The sequence below is a fragment of the Phyllostomus hastatus genome, unplaced genomic scaffold (genome assembly GCF_019186645.2).
Source record: "Phyllostomus hastatus isolate PE091 unplaced genomic scaffold, TTU_PhHast_1.1 phas_contig_150, whole genome shotgun sequence".
Lineage (NCBI taxonomy): Eukaryota > Metazoa > Chordata > Mammalia > Chiroptera > Phyllostomidae > Phyllostomus > Phyllostomus hastatus.
Window position 1 is genome coordinate 18,924,296 of NW_025333611.1, and position 16,419 is coordinate 18,940,714.

Consider the following 16,419-nt stretch of genomic DNA (forward strand, 5'->3'; position numbering starts at 1 on the left):
TATTTTTAGAAGAAAAATTTAATTGAACAATTTTGGACAAGGAGCATAAATAAATGTGTTTAGAGAATTGTTATAAAGCACAAAAAAATGGGAACATTATTATCTTAAAACTTGACTCTGACCAAATGACACAATTTGTATATGTTTTGTGACTATATGATGAAGGCCATTGACAGGACCGATTCAATCAATAACAGGCAGCCCGGTGAGAAAATGCCTATGGAGAAATTTTAGGATAAAATTTTCTGTTATTCAATCTTTCCTACTTACTTCTAAAATAAATTGTGTTTAATTCTTTCGGAAAAAGAAAAAGAAAACCAAACCTAGGCACATCATATAAAACTGATGAAAAACAATAGTCAAGTGCTGGAAACAGCCTAAGTGCCCCAAAGTACCATAAAGGAGCAGATCAAAAAACTGTGGTACATTTACACAATGGAATGCTATGCAGCAGAGAGAAGGAACTCCTACACTTCACAGCAGCATGGATGGAGGTGGAGAGCATTATGCTAAGTGAAATAAGCCAGGCAGTGAAAGACAAATACCATATAATCTCACCTGTAAGTGGAATCTAATCAACAAAAGAAACAACCAAGGACAATAGAACCAGAGACATTGAAATAAAGAACAAACTGACAGTGACCTGAGGGGAGGTGGGAGAGGGATATCGGGGGAAAGAGGGGAAGGGTCAGGTCAAGGAATATGTATAAAGGACCCGTGGACAAAGGCAACACTGGGGGAGGAGGGTTAAATGTAGGAGGTGGGGAGTGGGTAGGGCAGAGGAGAGTAATGGAGGTAAAAATGAGGACAACTGTAATTGAACAACAATAAAAAATTTTTTAAAAAACAGAGACAGTAAAATATTAAAAACCACCAGGAAAAAAAGATGCATTGCCTTTAAGGTATCAGAAATAAGACTTGTAGCTGGCTTTTCAAAGATATAATAAGGCAGAAAAGAGTGGAATGGCACTGTTTTTTTAGCACCACATTTTTATTGCATATAAGCCTATATACATTGAACCTTTTAATTGCAAAAAAATTAAGAATCCATAAACAACACTAAGAGTGGATGAATACATAAGAATATATTATATTGTATCTATTTCATAAAAATGAGGGTTACATTCTTAGTCACACAATCTAACCTGCTGTTTCTGTTTTTTAAATACAACTATCTTGGTCTCAAAGAATTCATGCAGCTTTGAAAGGGGCTTAACTTATAATCAGGATTACTTTCTGGCTTGAAAAAAAATCTGTTTCAAAAATATAAAGCACCATAGATTGGCATGAAAGATTAGGTTAATTGAGACATTTCTGTGTAATCTGCTACTAGTTGGAGAACCTGAAACCTGAGTAATAATATGTATTTATCTCAATATGGGTTATGATGTCTTTATATAAACAAAATATAACAATCCTTCATATCATTGCAATATGCCACAATACATATTGCATATATTCTTATATTTTTTGATGAAAACACACTAGAAAACAAGGCATAAAATTAAAAAAAAAAAACAGGATGAATTTCAAATTCATTGTGTTTCTTAAAAGTATACTCATATTTAATACAATATATATTTTAATTGATTTGCCTACTCCAACTATAGTTCCACAATCCAATGATAGAGGTCCTAACTTTATAAACTTACAAGATGTTTTTAAAATCATTTTTATTTTTCAATTACAGTTGACATACAATATTAGTTTTGTATACACCCAGTGATTAGACATTATATAACTTAGTGATCATCCAGCTAAATCTCACACCCATCTGACACCACACATAGTTATTAGAATATTGTTGACTACATTCTCTACGCTGTACTTTACATCCCCAGGGCTATTCTGTAACTACCAATTTGTACTTCTTAATCCCTTCACCTGTTTTCACCCATCCTCCCACACCCCACTCCTGTATGGCAACTGTCAAAATGTTCTCTGTATCTAGGAATCTGCTTCTGTTCTGCTTTTTTACTTATTTTGATTTTTTTATTCAATTTTTGATAGATATCTATTTATTGTCATTTTATTGTTCCTAATTTTATGGGGGGGTTTTCTTCTTTAAAAAGACTCTTTAACATTTCATGTTATATTAGTTTGGTGGTGATGAACTCCTTTAGCTTTTTCTTGTCTAGGAAACTTTATATGTCCTTTGATTCTAAACGATAGCTTTGCTGGGTAGAGCAATCTTGATTGTAGGGTCTTGCTTTTCATCACTTTGAATATTTCTTGCCAATCCCTTCTGGCCTGAAAAGTTTCTTTTGAGAAATCAGTCAACAGTTTTATGGGAATTCCCTTGAAGATAACTGTTTTTCCCTTGCTGCTTTTAAGATTCTCTCTTTGTCTTTAACCTTTGGCATTTTAATTATGATGTGTCTTGGTGTGGTTTCATCTTGTGTGAAACTCTCTGTACTTCCTAGACTTGTATGTCTATTTCTTTCATGAGGTTAGGAAAGTTTTCTCTCATTATTTTTTCCAACAGGTTTTTGATTTCTTGCTCTCCCTCTTCTCTTCTGGCACCCCTATGTTATAAATGTTGGTGCACTTGAAGTTGTCCCAGAGGCTCCTTATGCTATGTTTATTTTTTATTCCTTTTTCTTTCTGATGTTCTGATTGGGTGTTTTTTGCTTCCTTATGTTCCAAATCACTGCTTTGCTTCTTGGCTTTATCTTCTCTACTGTTGACTCCCTCTAATTTACTCTTCAGTTAGTATATCTTTCATTTCTGACTGTTTTTTTTATGGTTTCCATGTTCTTTTTATGTTCTTGGAGTTCTGACTAAGTTCATTGAACATCCTTACAACCATTTTTTAAATTCTGTTAGTTTGCTTGCCTCCATTTCAGTTGGTTCTTTTTCTTATTCTTTCACTTGGAACCTGTGTCTTTGCCTCCTCATTTTGGCTGCTTCCCTGTGCTTGTTTCTATGTATTAGGTAGGGCTGCTATGTCTCCCAGGCTTGATAGTGTGGTTTAATGTAGTAGTTGTCCTGTAGAGTCCAGTGGCACAGTCTCCTCTTTGACCTGAGCTGGCCATTCAGGTGCACCACTTGAGTGGACTGTGTACACTCTCCTATTATAGTTGAGCTTTGATTGCTGTTGGCATGTCAATGTGAAGGATTTACCCCCAAGTCAATTGGCTGCAAGAACTTGTTGGGACAACTGTCGAGGATCAGCTGTACAGAGTACCCCCCAACTCCAGCAGGACTTACTTCAGCAGCACTCTGGTGCCCACTAAGTCTGTCCCTTGAGTGTGTCACTTATGGAGGTGATTGGGGAGGGGTGTTTCAATGTGGTCTGAAGCTGTCCATTGGGTGCACAGGCTCTGGGCTCTCTAGGGAGGTACAGGCTAAGGTCAGTTGTCATCTGTGATCAGCCCAGGGCCTCCTGGCATTAACTACAAAGTGATAGGCAGATGGCTACTACTTGTGCTGGGTGAGGAGGTGCCCTTAAGAGGCTAAGCTGTGAACCAAGGCCACTGCCACTAGTGTCAGGCCTGAAGCCACTTAGTGAGAGGTATGGAGCATGCTGAGGCCAATGCTACTTATTCGAGATTTTAGAAAAGTCTGAAGCATGAGCCAAGAGAGGCCATTTGTATGGAAAAGTCAGTAGAAAGAGCCTGTGTAGGCCTACAGGTTGGGTGGGGGTGTCTCAGGGAATCACCAGGGTCTAATGAACAGTGATAGCAGGTTGATGGAGACTCAGATATGGTACCTGCCTGCTGGCTCTGTGGGGAAGACTCAGGAAAGGAACAATAGCCTCTGCCAGCACTTCTATCTGGGAGAAAGCTGCCCCTCCAGCTCTTGCCCTGATGCCAGACAATTCAATTCCTCCCCCCAGTGCTGGAACTCAGAGGGAATGATGCCAAGTAAGTCCATGCCTGGGACTCCAGAAGCCCTCCAACTCACCCAGCCACAATCCTTGCTGGTTTTACAGCCAAAAGTTATGGGAACTTCTCTTCCTGATACTGGAACCCTGGGCTGGGGGCCACATGTGGGGCTGGAACCCCTTGCTCCTCAGTGGGGGACCACCACAACTGAGATATCCCTCCCAATCTTTATCTGCCACACATCGATGTGGGACCAGCCTGGTCTGTATCTCTGCCCCTCCTAGCAGTCTCAGTGTGGCTTCTTCTTTATATCCTTGGTTAAGGACTTCCTTTCAGCTAGATTTTAGGCAGTTCTGAATGATGGTTGTTCTGTAGTTAAGTTATAATTTTGATGTGGTTGTGGGAGCTTCCAAGTACTGTTTTTACCTACACCTCCATCTTGACCGGAAACCTTGGAATGACACTATTAAAAAGTACATTTCAAAATACCTCTAAGGATCTCATATTTTAACTAAAAAATATTTTGAACTGAATAATATTGAAAATATAACAACTTATGGTATGTTGCTACAGTAAAGCCAAGGAGAAAATACAAAGATTATGCATATTCTTTGCAGATATGCAGATATGCATAATCTTTGTATTTATATATTCTTTGTATATATAATCTTTGTATTTATATAGTCTCTGTATATATATATATTCTGTCAATGTATATTCAAGGTTAAAAATCAATTATCTGAGCATCCATTTCAAAAAGCCAGAAAAAAAGACAAGCAAATCAATTACCCCACCCAAAGAAATGCATAAGTTGAGAGAAAAAAAGAAAGAGAAAATAAATTTATGGTATAGAAAAAACTTTTAAAATAGTTATTTGAAATGACCAATAAAATGGCTATTCCCCTAGAAAAAATAATAAAGCACAAATTACCAATATGACAATAAAAAAGATGTCACTACAGACTCTATAAACTAATAAGATAAGAAGATTATAGCAATTTTATGCAAATACATATGGAAATTTATATTAAGTGCCTAGAAAAAATACAATTTACTAAAGCCAACACAAGAATACCTGATCATAGTAGTCCTATATCTTTTAAATAAATTGAATTTATAAATAAAAACCTTCCACTAAGTAACACCTAGGCTCAGATGGCTTCGCCAATGAATATTTCCAAACATTTAAAAAAAGAAATAACTACAATCTTATATAGACATTTCTAAGGAGTAGAAAAGAAAAAATATTCACAGCTTGTTGATGAAGCCACTACAATCTTAAAATCAAAACCTGAAAGAGCTTCTTAAAAAGAAAAGTTATAGGTCAGTCCCACTCATGAACAAAGATAATTTCATTTAGTCAAAAACAAGTAAAATAGATGTAATAAAAATTAAATAGTAAACACCTTCAGTGGATAATGACTGGGAGGGAAGATGAGGCAGGCTTCTACAGTGCTAGTGATGTTCTGTATCGTGACACGGATGCATGCATTTTATAAATCATTGATTGAAGTGGAGGCACTTCATATGAGTGTATTTCTATTTTAAAGATGCCGTACAGGAACCTCTTTCTGTCACCTCCTCCCTTCTAGCAAAACTGATTATGCCCTGATTGTGCTTCATGTGTGTAGTTCCTAACACAGAGAAGGTACTTAATAAATATTTGTGAAAAACTGAACAAACCTCAGCCCAAGGTCAGGCATGCATCCAGAATTCAATATGTATGTACTTTTTAAGCAAAGGAATGAGCCACTTAATGAAAACTCAGAAGGAAAAAAAAAGTCCTCTGCCAAACCTTCTTCATATCAAAAGTCCTTGTAGAGGAAGAAGATGAAAGGCCCAATAAGAGGAACTGACTGAATAAACATGAAACAAGAGTTAAGGGCAGACTGGTAGGAAAGTGGGGGAAAGACTCAGAGACGTTGTGAGGGAAGGATGGGAATCAAGCGCGAAGAGATCATTGAAAGTTTCATGAGGATGTCAAGCTGCTAGACCTCAGAGGACAAGTGTAGACCTGGCTGCAAAAAAACTGCAGAGTCTGTGAGCAGAAAGCCAAGGTCCAGTCAGTTTCATACGAAGCTTTTCTTCCTCCCTGATCCTTCTTCCTCTTCCTTTACTTCAGGTCTCTGAGCAAAGGGTTGGGAGCCATGTCTTGAGAGGCAGGAGTCCCGAGTTCTAGATTCCGCTTTGTGGCGACACCTCAAGCCAGTCGTGCCACTGTCTTGGCCCTGGGTGACTAAGCAGTAAAATGTGAGGGACAGTCTATCAGGGTTTCATGCATCCACTTCTTATGACCGAAAATTCTCCTGGTGCCGCTGAGACTTCCCAAGTGGTTCTGAGGTCCCTTCTTTAAAGCACAAAGAACAGACTATTTCTTCGCAATACCAAAAAAAAAAAAAAAGGTAGCAAGTGCATCTCTAAGTTGGGTTAGGAAAGGATGGCAGCTCCTTGGACAAAAGGCTCTTCCATAGTCTCACTTTCAGACTTATATTCATCATCGTGCTTCAGCACAATTAGGCAAGTTATGTGGCAGCTCCAAATATCCATCTCTCTCTACAAAGTGTCGTTGAAGCCTGTCAAAGCAGTGTTGAAGTACCCAACACTCTCCTCTATGAACGTCGTTATGGCCAGAGGCTTGGCATTGTGTTAATTACATTAGCTGGCTAGGAGCAGTGTAATCTGGCCTGATTAACACTATTTCTTCCTCTTCTTTTCCTCTCTTCAGGCCCTCTTCATGAATCTTTTTTTCTTCTTTCACTTGTTCAACTCATTCATCCTTGCAAGAAATATTTATTGAGCACTTCCTATGTGCCAGGCCCTGTGCCAAGTGCTAGATATAGGCATATCAGTAACAAGCAAGGTAGAGTCCCTTCCCTCAGAGGTTTCCTTGACCTTCTCTTGCATGCCCTTCATCTTAGTTGGAGCAAAATACAGTGAAAAGACCCTTTAGCCCTAATTAATTAGGGTACCTATATTCTTGTTCCAATTTTGCTGCTAGTCTAAGGGGTAAGTCCCTTAGCCTGTCTGGATATAGGTTTCCTCTTCTGTAAATAAAAGTGTTGAACAAGAGCAGTGTGTAAGAACCTCTCCTATTGAGTGCAGTCTGTGAACCAAAACATTGCTGGTTCAATTCCCAGGCAGGGCACATGCCTGCGTTGTAGGCTGGGTCCCCAGATGGGGGTGTGCAAGAGGCAACTGATCAATGTATCTCTCCCACATAAATGTTTCTCTCCCTGTCTTTCCCTCTCTCTAAAAATAAATAAATAAAATCTTTTCTAAAAAAGAAAAATGAATCCCTCACATAGGTTTTTCTCTAGTAGCTCCTAACTAACCTCCTTGCTTTCATTTTGCCCCTTCCCTCCGCACTTATTTTATTTTAAACACAGCAACCAGACTAGTCTTGTTAAAATGTTAAGTCAGATCTTGTTACTCCTCTACTCACACACCCCCAGTGGGGCTCCACCAAAATAAAACCCAAACTCCTTACTGTGTCCTCGAGGTAGTACATGACCTAGCCCCCAACTACTTCTCCAACCCGGGACTCTTCCTCCACTCACTCCCCCCAGGCACACTGGTCTCCTTGGTGTTTCCTGCACACTCGAAGCACACTTCCCTTCGGGGCCTTTGCATGTGCTTTGCCACTGCATGGAAAGCTCTCCCTCCCCTCCCTGAGCTTCGCATGACTCATTCCCTGACTTCCTTTGGTCACATGCTCAAATGTGTCCTCGGAAGGCACTTCCAGATCTGACCATCCGGTATAAAATAGCCCCTTTGTGTCACTCCCTGGCCCTTTACCATGCTTCTTTCTTTCCAACCCTTATAATGTATCATAATTCACTTATTTATCTTCTGTCTCCCTCCACTAGAAAACACACCATTAGAATTGGGCCTTTGCCTACTTTGTTCCCTGCTGTATTCCCTAGTGTCTAGAACAGTGCCTGACCCGTAATAAATGCTCAGTAAATGTCTGCTGGACTAATGAAGGAATGAATCTCCTCTAATAATAAAGTGAGTCTTGGTGTGTGTCAAAATTTATCCATATTTAGCAGCATTCAAATCTGGCTACTGGGACCTACAAGGGGCCAGTCAAGTATCGGAATTAAGCCACACAGAATACTTACCAATAGGAATGGACCCTCAGCAGAAGCCAGTCCATTCCTTTCCACTCAGGTTTCTGTTTCATAGCATGGCAGTCACAATGAGATCAGACCTGAACACCATTTCTTTTAAGCCACTTCACGTGGTGAGAAGAGTAGGCATTACTGTCCTCATTTGACTTAAGCCCAGAAATTTTGGTCATTTGTCCCACATCACCCAGCCTTTTCAAGGCAGAGATACAATAAGAACACAAATCCCTGACCTCCAAGCCTATTGTTGTTTGTTTTCTTTCTTTTTTTTAAACCCTCACCTGAAGATATGTTTTTAAATTGATTTTAGAGAGAGGAGAAGGAAGAGAAAGAAACATCAATCAGTTGCCTCCTATACATGCCCCAGGCTGGGATCAAACTTGCAACCAGGTATGTGCCCAGACAGGGGTTCAAACCCACAATCTTTTGATGTACAGGACAACGTTCCAGCCAACTGAGCCACCCAACCAGGGTGTTTGTTTTCAACAGTGCCTACAGTTGTTTGTTTTCAACAGTGCCACACACAGGACTGGAAGACCTGCATGCACTATTTATAGGCATGAGAAATAAGTGAGGTATGGGATAAAAAGTGCGGAACTTTTTCCACTGAACCTCTGAAGTGATTGCATGCCCAGGGGTTCAAAGTGCTATTGATCTTATACATTGTCACATCCCCAAAGCTTGGCACATGCTTGATTCATGTGTGCTGATTAAATAAAAGTAGCAGCCTCATATTAAATGGAAACCCACTAGATAATAACTACTCTCAGGTAATACTCACTCTCATCACCTGCATAGACCACAACTTTGGAGACATTCACACCCACAAAGAGCAAAACCACCACATATAGACACACACACACACACACACACACACACACACACACACACAGAGCATCCCTTGAAAGAGAAGGAAAAGAAAGTGACGTCTCCACACTGTATCCACAGTTGCCAGCTCACAGTTTGTTTTGGTACCTCCAGGGCACAATAATGGCACACACAGATGAATACATACACAGAGAGGGGCAAAAGTAGGTTTACAGTTGTGAAACCCAGAGTTCATTCTGGTATTATTACTTATTAATTGTTATTTTCCATATGAACAACTGTAAACCCACGTTTGCCCCACCCTGTATGCCTATGTGGATAGACACCCGTTTACCAACACAAATGCACAAATACTCATGTGCACCTACATTCATTATAATTAGGCAGAATACAAATTACAACTCAATTTACATACACAGAAATATACATGCTTGTCTCACCCAAGCATACTCACAAATATACACACACAGGTATACAAACACATTCACAAAGATAATGTTTACCTCAAGGCATGACTGTAAGAAGTATGTGAGATTATGTGACATGCACACTAATACCTGGCATGTAGAAGACATGCTAATAAAGGTTAGTGATCAGTAGATACATAACACAAATTTGTATCAGACTCATGTGAATACCCACCTTCAAAGAAAATTTCTTTGCAGTCAGAACCTCATGGAAATTCTAAGTAGCTCATTACTGTTCTGGTGCATCGGAGCCAATAAAAGAGGGAGTAATGCGGGGTGTGCTGTACCCTATGGGAGGGAAGAGGCTGGTGAACAAAGCTTTCCAGATTTTTTTTTTCTGGGGAAAAGCCTGGGCTTGCAGGAAGCTGGACTGTTAAGAATTATTTTATAGAGAACCAGTCCCCAAGAATTCAAAAGGAGTTCCTAAAGCAACTGAGTAAGGGAGAGTCTCAATGGGCTGGAAGGAAGGGACCCCGGGGTCCCAGCCAGTTCAAATCATCCAGAAAACCCTGCAGAGGCCATTAATTCACTGAAGTCCAGGAGCTTGAAGAAAATCTGATTAACTCCACCTCCCCAGCTGAGCTCTGAAGTGAAATGTATAGCTGGTTTCCGAGACCCAAGTAAGGTGGGAAAACAGAGAAGCGGGAGAAAGAAAATGCGGGGAATGGGAGTGGTAGGTACTGAATACCTGTATGTACAGCTTGGCTCTACCGTTATTTTGGAGCAAGCCACAACTCTCTGTGGCTCTGTTTCCCCAGCTTGTGAGATGTCAATACAACTGTCTTCTGTGCAGCTGGAAGATGGCATGTCTTCCTTATCTCCCAGATGGTTGCCAGCAGTGAGGCCAGAACAGCAGGAAATTGCTCAAGGAATTTCCCCTTTATTTTCCTGCTGCAGTGGCCCTGGGGGAGAAAGTGGGGAGAAGAATGTCTTCCTTTATTGACTAGGCTTCTCTTGGAAACCTCTCCTTTTTCTTGGGGCCAAATATTATAACTTCAGAGCTCTGAAGAAACTCCTGGACCTGGCTCAATTCTTCCCATTTAAGGTAATAAACTGAGCCCAGAAGCATGTCTGAACTGGGGCCTGTGGGTTTGTTTTATTCACATGCAACTACATTCTTTAAAAAAAAAAAAAACAAAAAAAACAATGCATTGTTTTGAGAGACCTCGAGAGATTAACTCCATAACCTCCTCCACCTCACCACTCCCACGCAAAGGAGAGGGAGACACGATCTCATCCAGCACTCTAAGCGTTAAACTCAACCCAGAGTCTAACACCCAATTGGCCAAAGGCTGGGAAAAGATCTGGTTTTTGCTGCCGTTGGCCAATGAGCACCTGGAGTGGGAGGGTTTGAAGATACTAAGGAGTTTTCCCCCCTTTTTTCTCTCCACCCCCTCCCATCAGCCATCGCCTGCCCCCCCTTCAATCCCCAACGCCGCCAGTTTGTTAAATTAATGCAGTAAGAAACTCTGAAGATCTGAAGGAGTCTTGGCCAAAGGAAGATGGGCGAGCTCGGAAAACCAAGATGTATCTGAAGCCTTGGGCTCCTGAGCCCCGCTGAGTCGCCATGGACCCTAGCAGCCCCTGAAACTTGCCCTGAGCTCGCTCACGTCTGCAGCCCCGAGCGATGGGACATCTTTCCTGCAGCGATCATAACTTATTCGGCGGGGACCAGAGAACAGGAATCACAAGGCGACAGCAGACAGACACACAGGCAGGGGAAACAGATTCCGGGACTCGGTCGCGATGCACCAGCCTGGCACATTCTCCGGGATTTAACTGAAGGCAGCACCGTCCATCGCTTCCCCTCGCCCCTATCCCCCCTTCAGGCCAGCCCAGGGGCATTAAGCCCTACTCTATCTACCCAAGATGCTCACCCAATCTAACAGTCCGCAGCCAGCGCTCTGATCTCCACGGAAGATTCTTTTTCCTTGCATGGAGCTGGCCGTTTAAAGAGAAAAACGGGTAAAAAAGAAAATATACCCACCCCCAAACGTGCCTCCCCAGCGCCGCAGGGAGCCAACAGACACGCTGGAGTTTAACAAACAGCAATACTCTTCGCGCTCCCGAAAAGCAGGGCTGGACGCTCTCCGCGGTGCTGAAACGCTTCGCGGCGGCGGCGGCTGTCCGCGGTACCTACAGCCCCCTGGCTCCAATTTCCCCTGGGGCTTCCCCTCTGTACCCGCTTCCCCGCCTCCCCTTAGCATCTGGATTATTTTTTAATAGCGCTCGCTGGTTTTATAAGTACCAATTTGAAACATTTTTGGCCCCATAACTCGTGGACTACAAAGCACAAGGACCTGAAAATGTACAGCTTCAATACTCTTCGACTCTACCTTTGGGAGACCATTGTATTCTTCAGGTATGCAATTTTCTACTAACCACATCGCTCTGATGAAAATGGGGGAAAGGAGCACGGAGCCTGACTCTGTCCGTGATCCCCTCATTTGGGGGGAGGGGTATCGTGTACCGCTGCAATCGGGTCCTTCCATCCCCCGCTCCCCCCTCCCCAGCCCCGCCCGCAGGGTGTCTGGCTTGTGCGTGGAGGTCTGAGACAGTCGTTGCTCTGGCAGCTGTTTGCCTGTTTCTCGTGATTTGTTTGCCCTTCCGCCTGCTACACCCCCACCCCATCGATGGCCCCCAGCCCCCCTGCATATTGGCTCTCGCTCAGCTGGGGACTTGAAGGGGAAGCTTTAGGAGTTACTCAGTTTAATTAGGACTGCATTCTCTCTAACCGCAGTGCCGAAAACCTCAGCTCCCCCGTCTGGGGGAGCCAAGTGACAACTAGCGGCGACGGGGGAGGTTGCACTGGAACTCACTGGACATAAAACATTTCATTTTCTATCCTTTTTGTGCTGTTGTTGTTTTCTTTTTCTGTGGATTGTGGGAGTGTGCTGCTGAGGCTCAATGCTTGGACACGATAGTGTGATGACCTCAGTTTGTAAAGTCCTGAACTCGGGTGCACAGTGGATCTATTTAGAAACAAATTCTGGGAAACGTCTCCCTTTTGAAACTTTGACTCTCTCCTCTCCTCTGCTCACCTTTCCAAACTCCGTTAGATGAAGGTCCTGAACTGATGGGCAGTTCTTGCTTGTGTTTTGTTTCTTAATGTATATCTATCCCTGACTCAGTAGCTGAGTTTCCCCACCCATTTTCCCCCAGGTTAAAATTCTCTACCAACAGGCATAGCATTCTTGTGTTAGTACAAGCAAAAAGTGAAAAATCGCCTCTTCAGAAGCATTGAAATGGATAGTCCTTTTGAAAGTGAGTGAATGATGCCATCTTCAGAGGTGGTTATGATAAATTCCATTTACATGAATTGAAAAAAATTATCCCTCTTCCATGACCTGCAGGGATCATTAATCTTCCTCATTTTAGATGCCTGCCTCTCATGTTTTACCATGGCAAAGGACTAACAGTCATCTGAAAAACCCACGCTAGGTTGCTTTTTAAAATAAGTAACAATCAGATATTATTCTCCCCTGTCATAAACCAGTAAATAATTCTTGGATTTGGGTTTTTTTAACATTGTAGGGAACTCTGCATATGAATGGTAGGTTTGACTAACTGTCGGTTGGACTATTACATGAACGACACCTCCCCCTAGACTGTAAGGGTCTACACGTAAGCCTTTCTTCATGTCTTTCTCTTAGGATGAAGAAAAGACCCCTCTCCTTCTCTGAGCTACCCAATATTTAAAGCTTCTAATCTCCAGTTCAAATAATCCTTTGATAGGCCACAGTCCTGCCCACAGCTCAGAATGCAAATAGCCAGGGAGTCAAATAGAATGAAAAAAAAAGTGCAACAATCCAGGGCCTTGTGAAATGTAGCAACTTGGTGGGGGAAAGGGCAGAAAGTATCCTCTGCCCTTTTAATTTAACCATACCAAATCATTTCTCCCCTTCATACATAGTAGAATTGTAAAATGCTGTGGAGGTGGAGTTCTTGGTAACATTTGTATGCAAATTGAGTCTCTGTTTGGCATATGGAGACAGAACTGAACCAGAGAGATTAAAGAGCAAATTAATAAGACCAAACACATCACCCCCATCCAACTCCTTTTTTCTCGATGAATACGTAAGGTTTGATTTTATTCTTCTAGACATCATCTTTCAAAAGGAAAGCACAGTCTAAAAGGTTTGCCTGGTAATCATCTTGATAAGGTTATGAATGTACCATGTTAATACTTTAAGCAAACTGGTGGTGGCCTATCAGGAAGCATCACTCCGCATCGGCTTCCCCTACATGGGTCAGGATGTGTGTGAGCGACAATGGAGCTGGGCTAAGGCTCCATGTGTTTATAAGGAAAGAGAGTCGTGACGACAGAGGGCTAGGAAGGGGCTGGCACTGCTGCACTTTCAAAACACAGAAATGGCTTCAGCATTTGAGGAGTCAACGCTGTTTCAGAGATAACCTGAAACATAAAATAATAAAAATGAGAACTGAACTAGGGAAATACCCTTAGCAATTCTTCATAGAGGTGAAAAAAATGGGTTATAGGGAGGAAAAGTATTATCATTGTGTAATTGGCATGGTCACTGCTAACTCTCTCATTTCCTAAATTTTAGGTGAAAAGTAAGGAAGCATTAAAATCTGGGGGCTCCATAGAATGCATGTAGGGGTAAACGGGGGCTGACAGCTCCCTAGAAGGTTCTGTGTGAATAGCCCCTCCTCCCCCAAGGGACAGGTGTTGAGTTAGGATGAGCCAATCCAATCACCTCAGGCACCCAAGTACTCCATAGATTAAATGATGACAGCTGCTCACCTTGTTGGGGAAACCTGGGGGCTAGAAAAGGAAAACTCAGTAGCAGAAGTGCTGCTGCATCAGCACGTAACCAGCGAGATGGCATTAATGACAGCAAAACAAATACAACAACAATCAGAGTTCGCAAGGCAGAAACCTCATCCGGCGCCAACAATCGAGGCCTCAGAAAGAGCTGAGGGGGACAGAGACTGGGGTCCTGGGAGACAGACAGCACTGCGGTACTCATCGCCAAGTCCCCACAAGTAAAAAGAGGCGATTTGGCTGAAGTTCCTGTTCTGATATTTGAAAAGCCTGTGGGTCTAAAATTCTAGGAGTGACATTTTAGAATAACCTAAATTTTGTCTCCTTATTCTTATTAATGGGGCTGGGGGTTTTTATCCAGATTGGTCAAAAATAATAGGCAAAGAGGTGTTTTTTAATGGTAGAAATGCATTTCTTTCTAAAACAAAGGGAACTTGCTTTGATTCCCAAAGCCCTTACAGAGACTTATGGGTGGGAAGGAACCAGAGTAACCCCCAAATTTTCTCACCTCAGTAACTCAAATAGACCCATGGTAAATAACCATGTCTCTCAATCTTGGCACCACTGGCAGTTTGAACTGGACAATTCTTCGTTAGGAGGGCTTTCCTGTGCATTGTAAGATGTTTAGCAGCATCCTTGGCACCAGAGCACCCCTTCTCCAGTCGTAACAACCAAGAACCCCTTCAGACACTGCCAGAAATCCAGGGCTGGGGGACAAAATTGCCTGCAGTTGAGAACCACTGGTATGGAGTAACGACTATTGAATCCACTGCTCTGATGCACTAATTATAATGAGAAAAGTCTAGTTTCCTTGAGAAAATGCCCCTCATGAAACACATAAGCATCCCAGGGAAGCAAAAAGAGGCCTAGCTTAAGCTCGAGAAGGGAATAAAGGCAGAGGACATAAACCAGGTCTAAGCCATGGGTAGTTTCCCCAAAGATGACAGCTTTTTGTTATGTGCCAGTGCCACCTGCCATCCCAGGAAATGGTCCCTTGCTCAGGGTTTTGGACTGAATGTGGCACACACTTGCTAAGAAAGGTCACCCAAACCTTGAAGGGAAAATGTTTCTCTGCTCAGTAGGGTCAAGAGGAACATGGCAAATAGATATTTTTTTTTCATATCTCAGTCTTGAAAAACCACTCAGTTGAAAGGTAAATGTGCTTTCCATTGAGGTGGCCCCTCTGGCTTCCTGGTCTCCAAGCTTGCTGAGCGGGCCAGATGACCACCTGGGTCTTTCCTCCTGGAGCATAGCGGTATCCTCCTGAGTCTCACCCGCTGCATTCTGGGCACTGCAGAAAGTGTCTAGGAGCTACTGAAGTGGGTCAAGGACTTTTTCCTAAGGAAAGGAGCCCCTTGGGCAGGTTTTCAGTAGGGCTAATCAAAATGTCTCTCTACCCATTTGGGGGGTGGTGCTTAGGAAACTTGAGAAAGAGAAACCATTATGTCTTCTGTTCCCATGGGACAGCTTGGACAAGGACTCTAAGGTAATAAACAGAGTCATGCACTGGCACATACCTCATGCATATTTGCAAAACTGATAATGAACTTTCAGGGGGTGTTTAGGGAACTTGCTTTGTAGACCACCTTGGGAAAGAGGTTGCAACCACGTAGTGCAGTGGAAGAGTGGCCAAGCTGTGATTTGAGAGCCCCTTCTAGAGTCAGGTCTACCCCCACCCAGCAGCATGGCTTTGGCAGGTCTCCTTCCCCTGTGAGGACTCAGTTTTCTTAGCGATGAACTCAGATGACTGACTCCAACACCTCTGAGTCCCCTCCAGCTTCGCATGAGGTCTTTAAGAGAGACAGAGGCCCGAGCCCACAAAGGCTCAGGATGAAGCTGCTTCACTGCTGATGCTGCCTTCATTTCTTGACCAGGCATTTATGTATCACGTGCTCATGTGTCCAGTCCAAAACTAGGCACTCCACAGGGGAGACAGAGGTAACAGATGCCACAGTCCCTGTCCTTGCAGGAAGGGGAGACGTGGCTCCCTTTAAAGCTACATCAAAACCTTCCTCCTTCTTCAGAGGGCCCGCAGAGCTCAGCCAGCCTGTGCGCGCCCTGCGACAGCACCACATTTATGTGGGCGTCATTAACTTTATTTCCTTCATCAGCGGACAGAAGCCAGAATGATTTCTAAGATGGATGGCACTGTCTCCCGTCTGGCCATCTCCATGCTATTCTGCGGGTTTTCTGCCGCTTTAGACAAAGTGGCCTTGGTCCAAAGGGCAGAAGACCTGGGATCCAGAACTTAGCGAGTGGCACGACCTTGAGAGGGTTCTATGACCTTTCTGGCCTCAGTTTCCCCAGCCAAAAAAAGAGAGAAGGAAATGCACAAATCATTTTGTCTAAAATAATTGTTAGGTCTGCCGGCCAAGGACAATGTT

At 42.9% G+C, this 16,419-nt stretch overlaps 1 protein-coding gene across 2 annotated transcripts in view; it reads left to right on the forward strand.

The window, feature by feature from the left end:
- Positions 1 to 10,737: 10,737 nt before the first annotated feature.
- GLRA1 (glycine receptor alpha 1) overlaps positions 10,738 to 16,419 on the forward strand; it is a 71,435-nt gene continuing 65,753 nt past the window's right edge. For both annotated transcript variants that reach the window (XM_045826333.1, XM_045826341.1), the window contains exon 1: positions 10,738 to 11,611. In XM_045826333.1, the coding sequence (XP_045682289.1) occupies positions 11,556 to 11,611 (56 nt within the window). In that variant the 5' untranslated portion in view covers positions 10,738 to 11,555. The remainder of the gene's footprint in view (positions 11,612 to 16,419) is intronic.